The sequence below is a fragment of the Myotis daubentonii genome, chromosome 3 (genome assembly GCF_963259705.1).
Source record: "Myotis daubentonii chromosome 3, mMyoDau2.1, whole genome shotgun sequence".
Classification (NCBI taxonomy): Eukaryota; Metazoa; Chordata; class Mammalia; order Chiroptera; family Vespertilionidae; genus Myotis; species Myotis daubentonii.
In genome coordinates this window covers 216,930,161-216,954,174 of record NC_081842.1, presented here as the reverse complement: position 1 = coordinate 216,954,174, position 24,014 = coordinate 216,930,161, and the positions used below count along the sequence as shown (strand labels likewise).

At 48.3% G+C, this 24,014-nt stretch overlaps 1 protein-coding gene across 19 annotated transcripts in view; it reads left to right on the top strand.

Moving 5' to 3' along the window:
- The first annotated feature begins 12,811 nt into the window (after positions 1-12,811).
- CAMTA1 (calmodulin binding transcription activator 1) overlaps positions 12,812-24,014 on the top strand; it is a 683,296-nt gene continuing 672,093 nt past the window's right edge. For 5 of the 19 annotated variants that reach the window (XM_059691396.1, XM_059691393.1, XM_059691392.1 and 2 more), the window contains exon 1: positions 12,848-13,149. In XM_059691396.1, coding sequence (XP_059547379.1) covers positions 13,105-13,149 — 45 coding nt within the window. In that variant the 5' untranslated portion in view covers positions 12,848-13,104. Of the gene's footprint in view, positions 13,150-24,014 lie in introns of all 19 variants that reach the window. The other 14 variants (XR_009452135.1, XR_009452136.1, XR_009452134.1 and 11 more) reach the window with 5 other exon arrangements.

Sequence of the window (24,014 nt, the reverse complement as noted above, 5' to 3'; positions counted from 1 at the left end):
CAGCCGAGACCTGGAAGTGGGGTCGGGGGGCGGGTGGGGGGGGCAGGTCCACCCCGGGCAGCACCGTCATTAACCAGTGAGTTCTCTCCCAAGAAGCCGATCTGTGAACTGCTCTGACACTAAAATGAAATTTTGCCTCTAAGCATTGTCACCCCTCAGGCTAATTCTTGGTGGGTGGGAGAGCCAGGCAGATGGGACTGTCCCCCAGTGAAAAAGGAGAGGCGACGTTCATTCAGAGAGGGGGACAGATCAGCACGGTTCACACCATCCTCCCGATGTTACATTTAGCTCCTGCTCACAGCATCGCGGTATCACGGTCTGCTTACAGCTGGGAGGAACGCGTCACAGCAAAAAACAAACAAACAAACACAAGAAACAAAACAACAACAAACAAACAAAAACACAAAACAAATTGTTTTGACTCAATCTATGGCTCAAATTTTACTACTTACATTTTTTTCTGCAGTAATTAAAAACAGAATTAATCTTCTTTAAAAAATTTTGAACTCTTTTTATATATATTTTATTGATTTGTTACAGAGAGGAAGGGAGAGAGATAGAGAGTTAGAAACATCAATGAGAGAGAAACATCGATCAGCTGACTCCTGCACATCTCCTACTGGGGATGTGCCCGCAACCAAGGTACATGCCCTTGACTGGAATCGAACCTGGGACCTTTCAGTCTGCAGGCTGACGCTCTATCCACTGAGCCAAACCGGTTTCGGCTCTTTTTATATTTTAAACCATCTCTCCAACAGCCACATGGCAAAGTCCCTCATCTTCCCCTTTGGCCCAAATGCCAAATTCCTAATGACGCCTCTGCTGGCCATGTCTATTTCAGAGTCAGATGCTCTGGTGCATGAGCTCGGCTGAGGAGCCAACGGGCAGAGCTGCCGTCTGTGGGATCCTGACTCCAGGCCTCCAAGTCAGAATCCCGCCCCGGCAGAAGGATCGGCAGCCAGAGCCTCGGTTGGCCTGAAAGAGCCGATGCCCACCAGTGGGTGGTGGCCCGTGGCCTTCCCGGTGTGGGGTGCCCGGCTGCACTGGAGGTCAGGTTGGTGCGGGGAGCCCCTGGTCCCGGGAAACGCCCGTCACACAAGGCACGTTCTGTGGGGGCACCTGGTGCGAAGCCACCTGCAGACGACCTGCTTCCGGGTGCGGTTCGGTTTCGTTCTTCGCAGCAGCTCCCTCGCTGAGGTCTACTGAAAGTCAGCCCTCAACACAAGGGCTTGTAAAATAAATAAAATAAATAAAATAAAACACATCTTCCCGGCACCGATATTCCGGTTCCCCATCCCACGCTGGCCTTCACGCGCTGTAGAATTTCATTGTTATGTTTTCGGGCCCCACCGGAAGGTAAGCATCGATCAGGGGTCTGTGTTCGCGTCAGCCACGTACTTGACAGAACGTTGCAGTCACCTAGTAGTTGCTCAGTAAATGTTGAATGACAATGTCGGGAAAGATTGTCTGAGGTTTGGAAACGAGCAAGAGTGTCCTTTTGGCCAAGTGCTGGGCATTGCCTAGTGCAGTGGTCGGCAAACCGCGGCTCGGCAAACTGTGGCTCGCGAGCCACATGCGGCTCTTTGGCCCCTTGAGTGTGGCTCTTCCACAAAATACTGGCTCTTCCACAAAATACCGACTTCTGCGCGTGGGCCACAAAGTTTAAATTGCACTGTATGCGTGCGCCCGCACGTGGTATTTTGTGGAAGAGCCACACTCAAGGGGCCAAAGAGCCGCATGTGGCTCGCGAGCCGCGGTTTGCCGACCACAGGAGTGGATCCTTGGGGAGGATCTGATTGTAGAGGAGTGAGGACTTGGTAGAAGTAGAAAACAGAGTAATGTAATGATTCCTGCCCATACATGCAGCTGATTTTTAAAAAAAATATATTTTATTGATGTTTTACAGAGAGGAAGGGAGAGAGATAGAGAGTTAGAAACATCGATGAGAGAGAAACATCAATCAGCTGCCTCCTGCACACTCCCTACTGGGGATGTCCCCGCAACCAAGGTACATGCCCTTGACTGGAATCGAACCTGGGACTCTCGAGTCCGCAGGCTGATGCTCTAACCACTGAGCCAAACCGGTTAGGGCGCAGCTGATTTAAAAAAAAATGTTTTTATTCATTTCAGAGAGGAAGGAAGAGAGAGAGAGAAACATCAATGATGAGAGAGGACCATTGATTAGCTGCCTTCTGCACGCCCCACACTGGGGATGGAGCCCACAACCTGGGCATGTGCCTTGACTGGGAATGGAACTGTGACCTCCTGGTTCCTAGGTCGACACTCAACCACTGAGCCACACCAGCCTGGCGCGGCTGATTTTTTATCCTGTAGAAAAGATCACCCCAACTACAACACTTTATTGCGCTATAGATATGAATCAATTTTGCATCTTTTGGCAGACATTCTTTTTTTTAAATCCTAATATGAGGATATGTTTTTTTCATTGACTCCAGAGGAAGAGGGAGAGAACAATGGAGAGGGAGGGGGAGAGAGGAAGGAAGACAGAAAGAGTGAGAGAGAAAGAGAGAGAGAGAAACATCTATGGATTGGTTGCCTCCCATACGCCCCCGACCAGAGATGAAACCCAAAACCTAGGTATGTGCCCTGACCAGGAATCCCACCGGAGACCCCTTGGTGCATGGGACCACACTCTAACCAACTGAGCTACACTGCAAGCATTCTTGCTTGCCTGGCAATATCCCTCTGTCTTCAGTTCTCCTTTGAAGCAGTTTCAACATCTTACTAGTTCCCTCATTCATGTGAGATGTTATATATTATAACGTATATAATATATTCAATTTATATTTGTGTGAGCATCATGATTTTTTTAAAAAAATATTTTTATTGATTTCAGAGAGGAAGGGAGAGGGAGAAGAGAGGTGGCAACATCAATGATGAGAGAGAATCATTGATCGGTTGCCTCTTGCAAGTCCCCCACTGGGGATCGAGCCCACAACCCGGGCATGTGCCCTTGACTGGAATCGAACCTGGGACCTTTCAGTTCGAAGGCTGATGCTCTATCCACTGGGCCAAACCGGCTAGGGTAGCATCATGATTTTTAAAAAATCTTTTTGAAAATGATGATTGAGTAAAAAAAAAAAAAAAAAAAAGAAAGAAAGAAATTGCACTCCCTCCCCCTAGGAGACCTTATCTAGTCCCAGGCTTTTAGAGACCAGTGAATGCTGATTACTCCCAAATCTGTATTTCCAGCCACGATCTCTCTGTGCCTCGTGTCTACTTGGATATCTCAGATGCATGTCAGAATTAGGGTGCCCTCAATGGGATTTGAATGTCTGTCTTAAACTTGCTCCTCCCCGACCCCCAGTCTTCAAGGGGCAACACCATGAACTCAGTTGCTCAGGCCAAAATCTTCGTCGTCCAACCTGGGCCCAAAGCGTTTCTTTCCTTCCTCTTCACAGCGAATGCTTCAGCAAAACGCGAGCCGCGTCTCCACCTTCAGAACATATCCCAAACGCCCACACCTCTTCAGGCCTCCTCCTTGGTCTCAGACCTGCTGCCCGTTTTTGTAAATAAAGTTTTGTTGGGATGTAGGCACGCCCATGTGTTTGCATATTGTCCACGGTGGCCTTTGGATCGCAATGGCATTTGTGACAGTTGTGACAGAGGCCACAGGGTCTGCAAAGCTTAGATATTTACTATCTGGTCCTTTACTGGGGGGTGGGGGGAGGAGCCAATGCTTGTGTGGTAGATGGAATAATGGCACCCAAATGTAATGGAACCTGTAAATGTTTCCTTATTTGGAAACTAGGTCTTTGCTGATGTGATTAAGTTAGGGATCTTGAGATGGGGGAGAGTACCCTGGCTTATCTGGGTGGTGTCCAAATGCCACCACAAATGTCCTTCTAAGAGAAAGATGGAGATTTGGTACGTGCGCACGCGCACACCTCCCCCCCTCCCCCCCAGAGGGCGATGTGAAGATGGAGCAGAGAGCAATGTGAAGCTGCAGACCTTGGAGATTGGGGTGATGTGGCCACAAGCCAAGGAATGCCGGCAGCTACCAGCAGCTGCAGGAGGAGAAGAATGGATTTCCCCTGGAGCCTCTGGAGAGAGAGCACAGCCCTGCCAACACCTTGATTTTGGTCCAGTGAAACTGACTTTGGATCTGGCCTCCAGGACTGTAGAATGATACATTTCTTTTGTTTTAAGCCAGTGATGGCGAAACCTTTTGAGCTTTTGGGGTCCCTCGGCCTGGCCTGCACCCTCTTGCGTGTCAGCATTTTGAAAAACCCTAACTTCACTCTGGTGCCGTGTCACATACAGAAATTTTTTGATATTTGCAACCATAGTAAAACAAAGACTTATATTTTTGATATTTGTTTTATAAATTTAAATGCCATTTAACAAAGAAAAATCAACCAAAAAAATGAGTTCGCGTGTCACCTCTGACACACGTGTCATAGGTTCGCCATCACTGCTTTAAGCCACCGAGGGAATTTGTTACAGCAGCCACAGGAAATAAACACACCCTGTTTAAGCCACGATCAAGTCTTGACTGCAGTCATCTCCTACTCCCTGCTTCCTCCTCTGCCCCCTTGAAGTCTGTTTCCTGCATCATGGCAGAGTGACCCTTTCAAAACACGAATGAGATCGTACTCCAGCTCCACGCTGGGCCCTCAGAACGAAATCCGAAGACTTCACCGCGGAATTCAAAGTCCTGTGTGATTTGTCCTCAGACTCCTCTTTGGATTCACGTCTCTGTGTTCTCTCTGCACGGCCTCATCGCAGGACCTTTGCCTGTGCTGTTTCCTCTGCCTAGAATGTTCTCCCCATCCCCCACCCACCATAACTGCATGGCTTCGCCCACTTCCTTCAGTCTCAGAGACCCACCCTATCTAAAACAGCACCCGAATCACTCCACTCTCTCCTCCTACTTGGTTTTCCTTCAAACATTCTCTAGCCTTTGATCACATATTTGTTTCCCGTCTGTCCCACTTCCACGTCAGTTTCATGAGGGTAGGGTTCTCAGTCTGTGTTGCTCACAGCTGTATCCCCAGGACCTAGAGCCAGTGCCTGGCCCATCGTAGGCACCCAGGAAAGATCTGTCAGAAGAATCAACATCTTAAAAAAGTGAAGCCATATCAAACGAAGAACAAACCTTATTTTTTTTCTGTTCCACCCTCAAAGGTCACTATAGGTAATAGTTAGGTTTCTTGTTATTCTTCCAGAAACTTTTTCTGTATATACAAGAATATCTACATCCTATATAATAAAAGCCTAATATGCTAAGTGTCTGGTCGTCTGGTCGGCTGTTCAACCAATCAAAGCATAATATGCTAATGATATGCTAAGGCCACGCAACCGCTCGCTATGCTGTGCACTGACCACCAGGGGGCAGACAGTCGACTGGTCGACTAGTCGCTATGATATGCACTGACCACCAAGGGGCAGATGCTCTGACCAGTAGGTAAGCTTGCTGCTGAGGTTCAGCTGATCGGGACTGAGCGAGATGGGCTGGACATGCTTTGGAGCTCTCCTGCAGTCCTTCCCTGGCTGGTCAACCTTCTGTGTCCCTCCCCAGCCCCATGCACTGGTGGGGTCCCTTGGCCTGGCCTGCACCCTCTCGCAATCCAGGCTGAGGGACCCTCCCCTGGCCGCCAGTGCATGCATTTTGTGCACTGGGCCTCTAATCCTATCTAATAATAGACAAAGATGCAAATTTACCGTACCTTCGCTATGCCCACCATTGGCTAATCAGCGCAATATGCAAATTAACCACCAACAAAGATGGTGGTTAATTTGCATACAGAGGCACGAAGCGAAGGCTTGAAGGCGGCTCCGGCCAGAGCGAAGGCCTGGGTCCCAGGAGCCGGAGGAAAACCGGTGCCGGCAGCCAGGGGAAGGGAAGGCCTATTGCGTGAATCTTTTCGTGCAACAGGCCTCTAGTATATAATAAACACTGTATCTATACATCTACGAGGATAGTATATATGAAACCTTGTGCCTTGTTTCAATAAACATTTTAGCTAGAGAAACTTCCACAGCAGCAGACATCAATTCACCACTCCCACCCGCCTTTTTTTTTTTAACCTCACCCGAGGATATGTTTATTGATTTTTTTTTTTTTTTCAGAGAGAGGAAGGGAGAGAGGGCCATACCCGCCTGGACGGGTGTTCGAACCCACAACCTTTTTGGTGTCCGGGATGACGCTCCAACTAACTGGGCCTCCCCCACCTTTTTAATAGCTGCATACTATCCCACAGCTTAATATTTAAAGAGTAAGAAATCGCCCACCTCGCTGGGAATACAGAAAAGCTGCCCTGGCCGGTGGCTCAGTTGGTTGGGCGTCAGTCTGTGCATCAAAAGGTGGCTGGTTCAATTCTGGGTCAGGGCACCTGCCAGGGTTGCCGGCTTGATCCCGGGGGGGGGGGGTGTGCAGGAGGCAGCCCATCCATGTTTCTCTCTCTTCCTCTCCCTTCCTCTCTCTCCAAAAAATCAAGAGAAATATATTTTTAAAAGTAACATGAAGCCCTAACCGGTTTGGCTCAGTGGATAGAGCATCCGCCTGTGGACTGGAGGGTCCCAGGTTCGATTCCAGTCAAGGGCATGTACCTTGGTTGTGGGCTCGATCCCCAGTAGGAGGTGTGCAGGAGGCAGCTGATCAATGTTTCTCTCTCATCGATGTTTCTAACTCTCTATCCATCTCCGTTCCTCTCTGTAAAAAAAATCAATAAAATATATATTTTTTAAAAATAAAAAGTAACATGGAAAAGCTAACGATGATGAAGTGCCCCCGAGCCCACCCCCTTTCTCTTTCCTCCGCTAGATGGTGGCGGACGGTTTTTCTCTCCGCTCTTTGGTGACGTCCAAGACAGTAAGCTCATACAACAGCAGCTTTTCCTTCAGGGGTTTTGACAGGCATTTCACTTTCAACAACTTCAACAAAGTTCCCTTGGGAAGACTGAGAGTTGAAATGAAATGCTCTGGAACGTACAGACGCAAATAAGTACGAAAACAGAAGGAAACTCATGAGCCCTCCACAGAACCTGACTGGCCTTTGGTGAACCAGGGGGACCAGCACGATGTCACTGGGTCCCCAGAAGCAGAGGTGGCATCCTGGTTGCCTCCATCTGTCAACTTCAGGAACCAAGAAGCTGTCCGCACACCAGGAAAACCCCATCTCTTTAACCTTGTCCCTCTTTAGACAATAAGCCATTTCTTTGGTCCTGAGTTCAAATTCAAGAGCAAAACCTATCAGGTTGTAATAACAGGAGGCTCAAGAGAGAGGGGAGAGGCTCCAGTTTTAAAGGGAAAGTCCAGAAAAAAATGGGACTGATGTTCCCGGCCGGCGTGGCTCAGTGGTTGAGCATCGACCTATGAACCAGGAGGTCACCTTTTGAATCCCGGTCAGGGCACATGCCTGGGTTGCGGACTCCATCCCCAGCAGGGGGCATGCAGGAGGCAGCCGATCCATGATTCTCTCTCATCATTGGTGCTTCTATCTCTCTCTCCTTCTCCCTTCCTCTCTGAAATCAATTAACAAAAGGGGGGGGGATTGACTCCTTTGGTGGGGTATGCAGGTGAGACCCATTCCATCAAAGGCATCAAGCCCCAACTCCAAGCCTCCGTGCAGTTCAGGGGCACTCAAGCTTGTTCCATGCAGTCGATGAATGAAGTAGAAGGGTTTTTCGATGATAACTATTGTTTAAGCAGCGTCTCTTGAAACCCCTGTCATGAAGGGTGTTACGTTCTGGGTTTTAAAACCACCAGGAAAACCAACCCTCCACACGTGGTGGGCCGGTCCTTGGACCTGCTACTACTGTCCATTCTGACTTGGCTAAACTTCAGCAAATATTGAACACATGTGACTACTTACTCATTTCAACGTTTAAATCAGGCCTTTTATGTTAAAAACTAGAGGCCCAGTGCACAAAATACATGCACGGGTAGGGTCCCTAGGCCTGGCCGGCAATCAGGGCTGATGGGGGCCTTCCAGCTGCCGGCCTGGGCCTTCCTTCCAGCTTCTGGCTGGGGCCTCCCTTCCCCAGCTGCCGGCCGCTGGCCTGGCCTTCCTTTGTTCTGTGCCGCCCTCCGGTGGTCAGCACACGTCATAGTGAGCAATCAAACTCCAGGCCTCCTGATCCAACTCCTGAGGGGATAATTTGCATATTAGGCTTTTATATATATATAGATGATATCTCTAACGAGCTGAAGTTCAGCTCTAGGAGTCCCAAAGATCTCATTACATGTGGCATGTCTGGAAAGTTCCCTCTGGCCTACTGAGGAGGCATCCCGAGATAATTAGGGCTGACATACTGTGGGGTGAAGGCGTGTGGGGTGCAGACGGGAGGAAGAAAGGGGGTTTGCAGGATAGCGCAAGGCTCGTTCTAACTCAGCTCAAGTTTTCATTATGTTTCATCTTGAAAAGGCAAGGGGTACAGGAGCTCTCTGTATTATTTCTTACACCTGCATGGGAATCTACAATGACCTTAAAATAAAAATGCAAGGAAAAGCGAGGGAGAAACGTTTTGAAAGCAGGACTCAGGACAGCGTCATGTGTAACAGCGCAGCCTTTCAGAGCCAGGGCAGGCGGAGACAGAGGGATCTCCTTGGCCGGGTTGGGTGGAGGTGAGCACGGTGACACCTGTTTCCCCTCCAGGGGTCTTTGAGCCTCGGAAATGGGTTCCGTCCAGGGTTCCCTCTGTCAATGCAGCAACTCGGGACTTTCCTAACCCCCATTTACGGAAGCAAGTCCAAACACCTTTCTTATCATATCACCAGGAATAGTAAAGTTATTTTAATTACTTCAGGAAGCTGACCAGGAAAGAAAGCTGGTTTTAAAATATATTTTTTAAAATATATTTTTTTATTAATTTCAGAGAGGTAGGAAGAGGGAGGGAGAGAAACATCAATGATGAGAATCATTGATCAGCTGCCTCCTGCACACCCCACAGGAGGGATTGAGCCCGCCACCTGGGCATGTGCCCTGACCGGGAATCAAACCATGATTTCCTGGTTCATAGGTCGATGCTCAACCACTGAGCCACGCTGGTCAGGCTTAAAATATTTTTAAGGTTAAAAACTAACACTTCAGTATTCTCATTATTCACCCACCTCCACCCGTTCCTGGACAGTGGCCTCTTCCCTTGAAGAACAGCAGGACCCAGCCGGGCACGGACTCAGGGTGCAGTGTCCAGCACGTCTTCCCGTGCCGGTAATGCCCACCCCTTGGCCACCCTCCCGGGCAAAGACAAACACCAGCCACTGTGGACTAGATATCTGTGTCCTTCTCAAAGGGACAAGTTGACCCTTTACCCCTCAGGTGACAGTAGTAGGAGGCGGGGTATTGGGAGGTGATCTGCATTAGGTGAGGTCATGAAGGGGCTCAGAGAGGGGTTAGTGGCCTTGAGGTCAGGGGAGAGCTTGCTGCCCGCCTCTGCTCTGGGACGAGTGAGGGTATACCCTGGTTTGAGACCCGCAGCCTCCAGAACTTTGGGAAATAAATTTGTCGTTATAAGCGACCCAGTATAGGGGACTTCGTTACAGTAGCCTGAACTGAGACACTGCCAACCAGCCCTGAAAATATCTTATCCTCCACCCAGCAGTTCTCAAGCTCATTGATCTTAGGGTCCCTTTAAACTCTTAAAAGTGATTGAGGACCCCTAAGAGCTGTTGGTTATGTGTTCTATCTATAGTTTATGTACTGTATAGAAATTAAAAAATATTCTTTAGTTCATTAAAAATGAACCCCTTACTTATTAACATACACCGTATTTTTTGATAAATAGCTAAAAATCTCAAAACAACAAGAGTGGCATTGTTTCATAGATCTACTAATCCAGTGGTTCTCAACCTTGGCTGCACATGAGAATCACCTGGGAATCTTTTTAAAATCCTGATTTCTGGGCCTCATCCTCCAGAAATTCTGTTTCTTTGTTATGGGGTGAGGCCACAACATTAGTAACAAAGAAACAGAAGTTCCGGAGGATGAGGCCCAGAAATCAGGATTTTAAAAAGGTTCCCAGGTGATTCAAATGTGCAGCCAAGGTTGAGAACCACTGCACGAATCCTTTTCATATCTTACTAATAGAAGATGCTGGATTCTCCTGTCTGCTTCTGCTTTCAGTCCGTTTGGAGATCATAAATTATGCCGCCTCTGGAAAACCTGGCTGTATAGGCACCAGAGATTGACATAGTATCATTCGGATCCACAGTTTGACCTTGTGGATCTACAGAGTGTCTTGAGGGTCCCTCCACCCTGCAGGTCCCCCGGCTGCACTTTGAGGAGGGCCATCGTAGCCCGAGCCTGAGGCACCTTCCACAGGTGAGGTCAATGGTGAAGGCGATGCGGTCTTGAGGCCCCAGTGAAGTTCATTACCTTCTGTGTGTGCTAACCCCTGCTGGGCTAGGAGCCCCTTGGAGGGAGACCCAACTTTAATCACCTTCACAGTCTCAGGATCTAACAGTGTCTGGTCTGTAGTAGGCACCAGGTTTAATTATTTTTAAATTGAAATACATATTTAAAAAATATATTTTTATTGGTTTCAGAGAGAAAGGGAGAGGGTGAGAGAGAAACATCAATGATGAGAGAGAATCATGGATCAGTTGCCTTCTGTACGCCCCACACTGGGGATTGAGCCCACAACCTGGCATGTGCCCCAACGGAATTCAACCTTGACCTCCTGGTTCATAGGTTGACGCTCAACCACTGAGCCACGCCGGACAGGCTACATACACATTTTAATGATAAAAGCTGTGAGGTTATAGTATGACTGTATTACAGAAAATAGAAACAATAAGAAAAACCACACAGAATCGCCCAAATGGGGGTAGTATTTTCTATCAGTCTTTTTATAAAGTGCTGTTTTTTAAGACCTAGAGTCATACCATGTACAATAAATGAATACCGTAAATTTTAATACCTTTTTGTCCCCATCTGGCAATAGGTAAGCTTTCCTCTCTGGTTCTGATGTCTGCGACAACCATAATGTTTCATTGTAGGGACATAACACAACTTACTAAATATCCAACATTAGCCACGCCTGGGATGCTTCCAGTTTTTTGTTGTAATACAGTGATCCGGTGATGAAAACCTTCACACATAGATTTTTTTTTTTTTTTGGCATTTAGTGTTATTTCCTTAGAATAGGTTCCCAGAAGTAAGATTACTGGGTCAAAGGGTGCAGACTTTTTTTTTTTTTTTAATGGCTTTTAATACATACTGTAAAATTGCTTTTCAAAGGGGTACACGGATTTTCAATGCCACCAGCACTTTCAAGAATATGTTCCACAACCCAAATTGTCAACGTAGGTGCTGTTGAGAACGCTAATTGATAAAATATTGCACCCTCGTTGTGAAAATGTTCTATTTTTTGAGGATCATAAAATCCACGTTTGTTGAAGAATGCCTGTGTAATACAAAACGTCCTTTCGGGACATCTTTCTTTCTGGAAAACGTGAGACATTTCTGCTTGTGAGGACGAGAAAAAAAAGAGCACATGTTAAGATTGGCACAAAATTTACTTTGACAGCCATTCTTGATGCCAGAAACCCTTCAGGGAGGGCCTTTCGCTGATCCTGCTAGTTGCCATCGACAGTAGCCCAGGAGGAAAGGGAAATGTAGAGGAATGCAGAGTTCTCAGTGCCAACCACACGAGATCCACTGAGAGGGGTCGGAGCCCTGCTTCTCACTCCACTTCTCTCCAAACTTTGAGGGTGCAGCCCTCTCCGTGGATCCTGGCCAGCCCTGTCCACGTGCACAATCCCTGAGTTTCTCTGGGCGCGGGCATTGCACCTGTGCCATCTCATTGGGCTGCGGGCTTCTCTGCACTGTGTGTGCGGGTTCACCGGGTGTGGACGGACCTCCAGAAACCCGCAGCCGAGTCTGTCCCCCGCGGGCCGATCCCAACCTGCTTCGAGGCTAGCTCTCCCCGACTGACACCGGCCGGTCTCCCCACTGGGCACGGAGCGCGAGTGAGGTGGGCGCTGGACTGTGTGTGTTTCGGAAAGCCACGGAGGGGAGCCCGGGATGGAAGGAGACTTGCCTCGCCGGGCCCTCCGAGCAGGCGCGCCGAGGGGCACCGTTTCCCTGAGATTGTGCTCGGTGGCCTCATCCTGGGACAGGCGTCTCTGAGTCATCCGCTCTGCGGGTCACATGGCCAACGTGACCAAAATAAAGTTTCAGTATTTTAAGCCGCTAGAAAAGGGGACAACGGAACACGCCACGGGTGGGGAGCGGGAGGCGGGCCCCGGCGGGCACGGGCGAGCCGGGCACCCGCGCGTGGGGCGGCGACGCGGGCCGAGGGGGCCGGGCGCCGGGGGCCGGGGAGGAGGGAAGGGACGGGTCTTGGCGGGAGGCGCGCCCCTCCCCCCGCGGCCAGCAGCGACGCCCCGACTCCCGGGCCGGCCGGCTCCGGAGAGAGCGGCGCCGGGCGGACCTCAGCCGCGAGGCCCGCCAGTCCCCGCCGTCCCCCGGCTGCGCCAGGCCTCGAAATTCCGGAGATGCCGCTGCGCCCTCCGCGGCCACCGGGACCCCACGCGCCGGCAGCGGCTTCCCCGGGAACGTCCTTCAGCCCCGGGAGCACGCGGGAAAAGCCCCCGCGCGCCAATGAGCGAGCGCCTGCCTCATGACGGTCACGCTCGGGGGCGGGGCTTCCCTTCGCCGCTCCCGAGTTCCGGGAACCCCCTTTGATTGGTCTGGACGGCCTGGGAAACACTGTAGTGACGCCCAATCAAGACGCCACGTCTCGGCCTCGAGGAAATATTCCGTGTAGGCCCCTTTTGGATTGGATAGTTCCTTCGGGCTCTGGCCACTGGGAAGCTTTGTTTAGGTCCGGAAGGCGGGCTTTCCTGAGAGTGGGTGGGGAGGGGGCGTTGATTCTGAACCAATCCTTTCATTCCGTTGGGTGGTGACCAGCCAATGGGCCGGAGGGATAGGACGCTCCTCCCGGAGAGTAGTGAGACCCCTGGTGCGGGGCGATTGGTGGCGGTAGTGATGAGTGGCAGCCCCCTAACCCAACAGGCGTAGTGCGTGGGCCGTGGGGCGGGGCCAGGGCGGGTGCGCGGCGGCGGCGGGGTGGCTGGGCCGGCGGCGGCGGCGGTACGAGGCGCGCGCTCGGGGTCCCGGTCGCGAGGAGGAGGAGGATGTGGCGCGCGGAGGGGAAATGGCTGCCGAAAACAAGCCGGAAGGTAAGAGCCGGAGCGTGAGGGCTGGGGGCGGCGTGGCGGGCGGCGGGACCCGGCCCCGCCGGACATCCCGGGCATCGGCGGCGCCGGGAGGGAGCGCGGGGGCGCGGCGGCGGGGACGGGCGGCGGGTGCCCCGGCCGGGGAGGGGGCGGTGGGTGGGGGGCGGAGCGCGGCCGGTCCTGAGGTGACTCGCGGGGCGGTGGAGCTCGGCGCCGCACACCCCCACCCGGGGGCGGGCTGGGGCCGGAGGGGCGGGGGGCCGGCGGGCGGGGGCCGGGCCCAGCGAGGAGGAGGAGCCGGCGGAGGGAGGGCCGGCGCCTCCCCCACCCGGACCGGGCATCCCCGCCGCTCCGGGGCCCGTGGCGCGGCCCCCGCCCCTCGCCCCCCGCGCCGGCCTGGTGGGGGCCGCGGGGCGGAAAGTTTATCCGCCTCGGGCCCCCTCCGGCCTCGCGCCCCACTGCCCCGGGCCGGTCCCCGTCGGGGCACGGCCGGCGCTCTCCCTCGCCGCCCTGGCTCTCGGGCGGCAGGGCCAGGCGGACTCTGTCCAGCATCACCCTCGAGCCCTGTGGGCGCCTCCCAGAGCCGGCGGGGTCCCCGCGTTTCTCCCCACCAGGGGGACCCCGTCCTGCTGAGCGTCCCCGGGCGGGAGGCCCTCGTGTGACCCCTCCCCCTTCCCTTCCTGGGAGGGGTCCTGCGCACATCCCCGCCCCAGCCGTGCTTCCTCTCCTACTCTTGCCCTTGCACCCCTCGCAGCCAGGAGGGTGGGGTCTCCGTTTCAATGGCAAGTGAGGCTCTCCATACTTCCTTGCCCTTTACCTTCTGTGACCCTGGTCCTGCTTCGGCAGAGGGGTCCGTGTCACCCTCTCATCTCCCGTGGAATCTTTTGGGGCCTCTGCACACCATCTCTTGACCCTTTTGCCAGGACAAGGGGACTCGGGCTACCCATGTTCTTCTTCCCTCACCCAGCGGCTAGTGGGGGCCTGCGCAGCGCTGAAGTCATTGCTAAATGGGAAAGCAGATACTTCGTACGGATTGTGCACCCTCCCCGCACACTTTCCTGGGCGAGGGTGAGCTCATTTCCTGCATACCCTCTGAGTTGTCCTCTTTTCCTTTCGGGAGAAACTGGACATGCCAGGGCTCCCTTCCCGGCTTGTCTGTCTCCCTGAACATGTTCTCTCTCCTCGGAGTTCCTTGGGGTGAGGGTGCCCATCAGATGTAGGGCAGGGCTTCCATTGTGCCTCCTACTGGAGTAAGACGGGGCCACGCTCATTCCTCCGACGTTGGAGGAAAACCAGGGTATCATTTGCTTCCAGTTCACTTTCCCCCTGGGTGGGGGCGGCGTGCACCAGTTGACACTGCCCCAGCGGGGAGAGAGTCGTGGGCCCCTGTTTTTGGCGTTCCGGTTACTGTCTTCTGTGCAGGAAGAACAGACTCTCTACACCCTACATTCAAGAGTCTTTGAACCTTCCCTGGAAATAAACGTCCCATGTCTTTTTTAGGAGAACTTATCTCCTCCTTATGGCTTCTGCTTCCCAGTCAGCCATATTTAGGGAGCCTGTTACCTTGACTTTTTCTAATTTTCTTAAATTGTATTCATGTTGGCTGGGTAAGAGAGCCATATGCCTTTCCACCCAGAAAAGGGAGTGTAGACACTCATGTCGCCCACATGCCTTTCGGGAAGGGGTTGCTAGTGTGCTCCTGGTACTAGAACCTTCCTTTGGCCCTGGCGTTGTCCCTTGTGGGATCCAAACATTTCTTTTGATCTTGTAGCTTTCAGGTGAAGGGGAAATTTGGACACTTACTATTTTCTGCTGCTCTGATTCGCTTTTGGCAAAAAGGAGATTACAGTGATGCTATGCATATGTTTATGTATACATACCTCAAAGTCCCCACAAACACCCAAAATGTACAGATGGTCATGTAATCCTTACACATTTCTGCATATATGTAAAGGGTGTGATTTCATCTATGAATATAAGAATACACACACACACACACACACACACACATTGGTAACTCTTCAAGCTTAGAGAATCGGAAGGCTCATTGATAAATGGCCAGTTCTTACCACTCTTTCATTTCTCATTTGTACTGAACTGAATAAGCAGAATGACATCCTGAATGTTCATGTGAAGTGCAGAGGGCTTGCCGATGCTCACCCAAACTTAGGCATTCGGAATCCAGGAGCGGTATTCTCGGATTGGTCCTGCATAGGGTTAAAAGTTCTCATCTTCATGTCTTCCCTGCCGTGTAGGGGAAAGAGATTTTCATGTATTTGGGGCAAACGAGAGGAGTGGGTGAGAAGAATATGTGTTTCTGTGACGGAACTGGAAGTGAACGGCCATAAATATGTCGCTGTTTTATTTTGGCCATTTAAATAATTGAGAGAGGTTGTGTACGTTAGGACAAGGTACTTCTGGGAGGGCCTGTGACACTTCGTGACAGGGCAGGAGGGACTGTTCTCCAGGTGTTCCCCGAGTGTCACAGTTTGTGTATTTGTCTGATTGCCCTTGGCTCCGGGGCAGGGGCAGTGATGTGAGTCTCCCCCGGTCCCCCCACTTCCTTCCCTCACAAAACTTGGAACGGTTGCTAGCTGCTGTCACTTCTTGACAGGCTGAGTTTGGAGCCTCATCCTCCCCAGCAAGCTCTGTCGGACTCGAAGCATTTGGACCTTCAAGCGCTTTTCTAGCAAGGACACTCCACCTGGGCTACGGAGGAGGAGACAGGGCCGCCCGAGGGCTGGCCAGCTTTGACGGGCTGTGGGCTTGGCCCTTCAGTTAATATTGAGTTATCCGGCGGCCATAATACCCATCGCCTCACAGTACTGCTTTGACCTCAATTTGCTTTTCTTTTGGCTTTTCAAGAGTTCTTATGTTTTTTATCCTCTCTGTATCTATACTCAGCTGGATGGAATTGTGTACTTTTAGGGTGTAGTATCACTGACCCTTGGAAAACAAGGTGACAACCTGCCGTATGTGTTGGCGTTTTCCCAGTAGAGGCCATCACTTCCGGTGGTGGATCCTGGCCTGCCGACTCCATCCCACCGATGCCTTTGAGCGTTTCCTTTGCTAATCGGGTGCTCCATGCAACGGGCAGTGGAAGGACATGGTAAAGGTCAGAAGAGCACACTGGAGGGTAGTGTGGAAAGTTAGGCTCTTTCCTTTGAGTTCAATACGGTTGTGCTTCTGTGTCCCCCGTCCCCATAGAGTATTGGAGCTCAGCTTTGCTGCTCTTCCAGTGTGATGGTTCTCTTGTAGCTGGTCAGGCTGGATGGGTCCTCCTGACCTCATCACTGTCTCCTCCCCTATAACCTTGTACCCCCAGCTCTTCAGGCAAGGTTGGGTGGCCCCTGGAAGATCTCTTCCCTTATCTTCTCGAAGACCTGGCTTATCCTGCATCTGGGAAATGTGGGTTTCTCCATCTCACCGTTCAGTGGATTCAGAATGTTGACGTGGTCACAGCAACTTCTGCTCAAGGTCAGATTGGGTCCGATTTTCCTTTCAGAAGGGGAAGGTTGCTCTTGCTTGCTCTGAGACATATTTATATATCCTGCTTATGTGTGTTTTTCCATTTCTTTAGTTTTTAGGCTTTCCCCCTAAAATAGCCTATTCTTTGGGGTCAAGTGGCATTGTTTTAGTCCTCTGTGCATCCTCGGTGTGGCCCATGTGCTGGTGGGATTATAGTTCTTTCTGACTGGTTGTGAGGTAGCCCATATGGTGGCTTTCCCCCACTTCTTCATTCCTTTGGGCCAGTCTTTGTTTCCTGTTTCCTAAGGTCTGGAGGAAGGATGTCTTTGTGTACAGTTGTACTCCTTTCTAATTTCCTTATGGGAAAAGCAACAGAAGGTGATTGTCATGTTCCCTTCCTTTCCCCTCATTGTGCCTGTTGCCTCCTTTGGGGGACCCTTGAATTTGTTATTTTGGAGGAAGTTGTTTTTACTCGGTATTTCCATCACTGAGCGCATTCATTCCAGAGACGTGTACTGAGCTGTTGTGTGTGAGGATCTGGGGAGGGGGTATCTGACTACCTGAGGCCATAGGGGTCTTGTTAGCCTTTTAATACAAATGACATTTCAGTGTATCTTGTCCTTGTCTTTTTATATAATCTTGTAAGGAATTCTTTTCTGTATTTTAATTATTTGGATTATCATCATACAAAAATAGACTTTAATAGTGTACTATTCCATTGAGCTCTTCCAGCCCTGCGGGAGTGGGGAGGGTGGAGGGCACCTCTGGAGAGACATTTGACAGTTTTCCCTCAGACTGTGCCTGTGTGTGTGTGTGTGTGTGCGCGCGCGTATGTGTATGTGTGTGTATCTGTGTGTATAGAAAAAAGTAAAGTCAGCCTTCTTTTTAAATGTGTAGGCATAACTTTTAGGTCATTTGGATATATGGTTGGTTGGAGTGCCTGTTTAACATTTGAACAGCACCAATTCGGGGTATTGTATAGGACATGAAATCAAATGCACCCTTTACAGAAGGAAGTGATAGAGAAAAATGATTTTCTCTTATGATTACCTGAGATGTTTCATAGTATCAGATAGAAAGAACGACTTGAGCTGCTGTTACATTTTCACTGCCTGGAATATTGTATCCAAACTTAATGCCTAATTGTGGTGACCATTCTTAGGCTAGGTTTCTGGTATAATCATCACTGCTTTTGTTTATTATGTGACTTTTAATACTTTACACTTTTAAATGGCACCGTTATTTGTACTTCCTCCTCCTCTTTCGGTAAATAGCCTCAGATTATTTTTGGATGCAGGTATGGTATACATAATGATGACAACAATAGTAAAGAATTGACCTGAAATGCGCTTTTTCTTTTCCTTCTATGTTAAATCAGATTTAACTTCCACTATGTCTGCAGAAACCAATTCTGCTAGTATTCCACTCTTAAGAAGAACTCTTGTTGAGGATCGTTATAGTCTGTGGTTTGGCAGTCCTTTATTCATGTGAACATGTGGCTGAATATTTTTTGTGGTGACATGCAATATGTGTTTCTTTTGTATTTCCATTAAAACAGATCATTTCTTAAAATGTTCGGTATCTTCTAGAATCACTTACCATGCTCATTTTTTTTTTCTAGATGATTTCAATCCTATTTCCCTTTCCCACATAAAGAGGTTTCTTTATTGCCCTTGCCATCATCATTATTATAAGAGAGTAATTGTAGCTCTACTGTATTCATAGCCTATCATTCAGTAAAGAGGGATGCCCCCTGTTTCTTTTGTCCTGTAGTAAGAGGCAGTGTTACTTCTTATTTCCCTGAGTTTAGGGTGATGGGGTGGGTTTAAGCCACTAGGTGGAGGGGTGATGGTAATGTCTGTAACGGCATTCTCCCGGGGTGGAATACTGTGTCCTTTAGGCATCTCTCTGGGCCTCGTGTAGGTTTTGGAAATTTGTTTTTGCTGCATTTAGCCATCCTTCTGTCTCTCTGGCTTGACAGTGGTAAATTTCTTTGGGCACAGCCAACAAGTGTACTACTCATTTGGGGCCTTCATTCACCAGGACGTGTGGGGTCTTCTGATGCTCCTTGGCCTGTCCAGGTGCTATCTGCAGAGTCTTTGTGTGCTTGAATAAGGTGTTCTCACCCTCTACTTCCTTGTCCAGGTAACCTGAGTAAGAGCGCATGGTCATTCACTCTATTTCCAGAGTGTAGTGTGTAGTGTGGTTGTTTTGGTACCTAATCAGGTTTGGATATAGGCTAAGGCGACACTTGTGTTGTGTGCCATCAGTGGATGTGGATCCAGCAGTCCTGTGTTAAGACGTGTGACTATCTGTCGTTAGAAAGCGGGGCTGGTAAACATATAGATGGTCTTCCATCCCATGATAGTTGTCATGTATTTGTAGGCAGAATGTTTTTCTGTGTATATTGACAGTGGACAGCAGTCCCCGATTTTTTCCATGATGAGACAAAGCAAGGTTTTCTTTTCTTTTCTCCTTCTTTCCCATCAGTATGCTGGCTGTGTGCTTCTCAGGTTGTATTGCGTCTCTCTGCTTTGAACGCCATTGCTTGTAGAAGGTCATGGGCCTCCGTGTGTAAAGGTTCGTAATGCTTCCTGAGCATTTTTAGCTCATTACCCTGGACCAGAAGAGAAATATTCTGTACCCACTGCAAGCAGAGGCCCAGTGTCAGCCACGTTACTTCTCCTCTCACTTCTTTCAGAGGCTTGTTCATTTGCTTTCAACTGATTGACATCAGAGCTGGGATGACCAGAGATGTTTTTAAATGTTTCTTCTGGGTTCAACCTGTGTTTTGTTTCTTTCTGGTAGGGTTGCATGTTCTCTTATAGAGTCCTTTGCTCATTTGCAGAAGTGCAGTCACTTTTTATTTTATTTTTTCAGACTGAGCCAGGCCTTCCGAGTCATGTACTGTACTGTGTTCCTTCCCAGGAGTGTTAGCGGAGGGTGACTGCGAGGGCGACGGCTGGTGTGGGGCTGTGCTCCTCTGCGCTCTGCCGTGTGGCTAGTAGTTACCAGTGCGCAAAGTGACATGCTGGAAGGAAACACTTGGGACTGAGTTCTTAACCGTTTCAAACATGTCACCACCTGGAGACCATTCCTCTCACAGTGATCTCACTTCCTCTTGTCATCTAAAATCTCTTCCTGCCTTCTCAAAAAATCCAGAAACAAATCCAGAAACAATAATCCTAACAAAACCCCAGCAAGGCAAGCCGGGCACGCCCACCCGACTGCTCTGCTCCCCGCCCCGCCCCCGCCCCCCGGCTTTGGACATGCTGCTGAATTGATACTTTGGTACCTGCGGTCTTCACAGGTTGACATGTGAAAAGCCTTTTGGAACACAGCGTCAGGCATTGAATAGACTAGGCATTGTCTCCATTTTTCCTTATCAGTTACCACAAGGTAAGATTATGTATTTAGTCACTTAAAAACACTTGCAGAGTGAATCATTTTTCCTCCTTTGTTCCCACCTCCCCATTGGAAAGAATTTGGGCTGTGGCCTCTCATAATAATAGTAAATGACTGTGTCCCTGCTTTTGTGTCCAGCGCCTGTGAGGAAGTGGGGAACGCACTCCCAACAGCGCAGGCTGACAAGCCGGGACGCGGACGGTCTCTCTGGCCTGTATGTGACTGTGGAGGTGATTTATACTTTCAGCTAAACCTCGTGTCGGTAACACATACATGATAAGAAACCCAGGTGTTTAAGTTTATTTCATCTTTTTTACACTCTTTGTTTAGCAAGATGTATCTCTAGATACATGTATTAGAATGGTACTCCTGCAACTAAAATTAAAGAAAAGAAAGAAAGAAAAACAAAGGGTTTTTTCAGTTTTGAAGAAGGTTTTATCTGTTTTTCTTCTTCAGCAGGGTTGCTTGAGAGTGCCAGGAAGTGTTTCTGAAGGCACAGCAATACAATCGAGAATTAATCTTTTAAAACTTAGATTTGGTTTTCAGTCCTTGTCTGAAAAGTTATTTCTGAGGATGTGTGTGCCCCATTGGTTTTCTGGGGCACTTGGATATGAAACCATTTGGAAGCGATAAAAATAAATTGTTACAGGGTGTGAAATTATCAAATAGAAAGAAAAAAGATGCACTAGTGAAGAAAGTACCCATTTATCGTTAAAAAAATCTCAAAGTGATGATTGGGAGTGTCAGTTCAGGTATTCTCCGGAAGAATGGAACGTGGATGTGCTTGCCCTGTTGAAATCGGCAACTTTCCCTGTTATACGGAGAACTCTCCAAATGGGGCTGCTCGGAAGATAAAGAAGTTGATGGGATTGCTTATTTTCAAATGTTAAGTGTTTTTTCTCTTTTTAAAAAGTAATTGAAATAAAATAACCCTTCTTAGTGAAGAAAATGTAAACTCTTAATGGAAGTTCAGCAGAATGAAACATTTAAAAAGTGAAGATAGAAGATAAGGATTTTTTATTGCTAATCCACAAGGGGGTAGTGATGTTCTATCAAAGGCTTGTGGTGGAAATGTGAGATGATCTCTTTTAACATTTTAGATTTGCAGATAAAACTGGTCTGTTTGCATTTTCACTTAATAAGATCTCCTTTTTCAAATCTTCCTTGGCAAAATTATTTATTGCTTAAATTTTTAAAAAATTCATTTTGGGGGGAATGGTTACATTAAGCCATCGAATGGTAAAGGAGGGAGAATGTCCTTGTAGTTTTGTGCTGTGGAGATGTTACCAAGGATCTGAGGTCACTTGTAATCTTCAATTTCCTGGGAAACATTAGGAATCTAGGAATCAGTTATTTAAGTGTCCCAAATAAAAGGATTTTAGTAACTTGTGTCTAAACTTTACAGAAGTTTTTATTACTGGTTGTATTTTCAGTTCTGCTGAGAGATGAAAAATGTGAATAACCCATACCACTAGCTGCTTTTAATAGTTGTAAGTAAATCAAATTTTTATAATCTTTTTTATTAGTTTATACTACATCATTAGATGAAAGCATTTCCCCTCTTACATAAAGATTCCAGTAGCTTGCCTGAAGTCATGAGCTTCATCCCATTTTATTCAGAATTCCTTAAAATTAGGGGTGGCTTGGCAATGCCAGGTAGTTTTCAATGAAGAAATCAAAGTGGGTATATTGTGTGCTCTTTTCTCAACAAGAGAGCACATAGTGGGCGAAGGATTTAAGGTGAGGATGGGACTACATTCTGCTGATTTAGCAGCAACTAATATCTTTAAAAAAATATTTTTAACATATGAAATAGTTCCATGGTTTAGAAGTTAAGCTTGTTTGTAGCAAATTTAGTATATTTTTCATGTTTGGTTTAGGGAAAAGGTTGTTAATACAGCTTTTCTCTCTCTCTCTCTCTCTCCCTCCCCCGCCCTCCCTCCATTTCCCGCCTCCCCCCCACCCCCTTGGTCTGAGCAAGGGCTTTTTCTGTTTTATCTCCTTTATTAAATGACTGATGATTTCACATCCCCAACGATACAGTTTCTTCACGGACTAGCCTAAGCTCTGCTGGGAGCTGGACTATGACGTCAGCATTTCCATTCATGAATTTGATTTTTCTAAATCTCTTTTCTTCTTTTGTATTCCTGAGCTGCCTTCTGGCACATGCACAAATCAGTTTACCATCAGTCAGCCCATAAATCAGCGATAAAAGGTAAAACAAAAGATAAGATGCTGGGGCTGTTTCGATAGAACTCTAGTTGCTCATGCTGATTCACATCAGTGTACTTTGGACAAGGTTTCTGGCGAAACAGATTGAAACCTAAAACAGTCAGCTTAATTATCCCATGATTTTGTGGATTGTGCTGCATTGTGGCCCTACTGACACTACGTTTTTGTACTTCCATGAAGTTCAGAGTGCTAGGCTGTCGCTTCTTTGTTATAAAGGAATGTTTCTGTTGTAATTTGACTAAATTGGAGCATTCTGCATTTATTTCAGAGAGCTTGGGCCTGGAGATTAAATTATGTCCTACTCAAAATACTTTTGGGATGCATTTGGGTTTTTGGGGGATATTTTGTCACTCTTGAAATATTTATTTAATTTCAATGTTTTTTTTTGTAATCCTCACCTGAGGACATTTTTTCCATTGATTTTTAGAGAGTGTGAAAGGTAGGGAGGGTTAGGGGAGGGGAGAGAGAGAGAAAGAAAGGGAGAGAGAGAGAGAAGAGAAAAGGAGAGGAGAGGAGAGAGACATCAATTTGTTGTTCCACCTATTTCTGCATTCTTTGGTTGATTCTTGTGTGTGCCCTGACCAGCCATTGAACCCGCAATCTTGGTGTATCAGGATGCTGTAACCAACTGAGCTTCCTGGCCAGGCTCTTGAAATAGTTAGACGACTCTGTCTGGTGCATACATTTTGCATGTGCTGCAGTTGTTATTCTGTAAGTAGCGGAGTAGCCCTAGGTGGGAGTTAGGTTTCATCTCCCCCAGGTTGTGCATTCGCGTAGCTATTGACTCCAGTTTCTCCTCCGGGAGGTCACTGCTTGTGATTTAGTGCTGCGTGCCAGCCGTTCTGGAAGCAATCTTATTTGGAGTTTTCCTCTGCAGGCCGAGGGAGTTTGAGGCTGAGCCTCTGGCGTGTGGCATCTTTCGAGCCTCCTGTAGTTGATGAATGGTGAGCTTTACAAAAGTTCATTTTCTCCGCTTTCTTGGGGGTTTGTTGACTTTCTAGACATTTAATTGCCAAGAAACATTTAGATGTTTCAATTTAGAATGTGTTCTATTTAGAAATCACTGTAGCTCAGTTACAATTTATGTTGAGAGCAGGTGATTCAAACTGCAACCATTTTGATTGATTCCCAGTGTTACTCCTGAGATGACTTTAAAGCTCATGACAACAGCAGAGATACCAGCTCCTCCCACCCTTCAATGAATCCAGAGCTGTGTGTTCCTTCAGGTTGAACCGTGTTGTTGAATGGGGAACAGACATGTGTGGTCTGCTATTTAGCATTCTCCTTGAAGTAGGTGCTCTGAGGAAAAAAATCAGCCAGGAGACATGAATAAGCATTTGAAGATGATGTAAATGATATTCATTTTCTCCAAGAACTGAATTGTTTTAAAATTATTTAAATACAATTTTTAAGGAAGATTCTAATCTTAAATATTACTTATTATTATTGTTGTTTTTTAACCCTTACTGAGGATATTTTTCCATTGACTTGTAGAGACTGTGGAAAGGGGGGGGCGTTCTGTTGGCTGAAGCTGTGTAGGAGGAACGTGAACCACCAGCACGGAAGTGCCTCCTTTCTGGTGTACGTAGAGGGCCTGACTTTTTAGGTCTAACACTTTGCGACTGTTTCCTTTAAAAATGTGAAAAATTGTTAAAGCTGTTGAAAAGCTGTACAGCACAAAAATGTTCATTCTGCTCCCTTATTTCCTATGACACATTTAAGCTCTTTATTCTGATAGGATGAGTGTTCACAGTTTTGGAAAA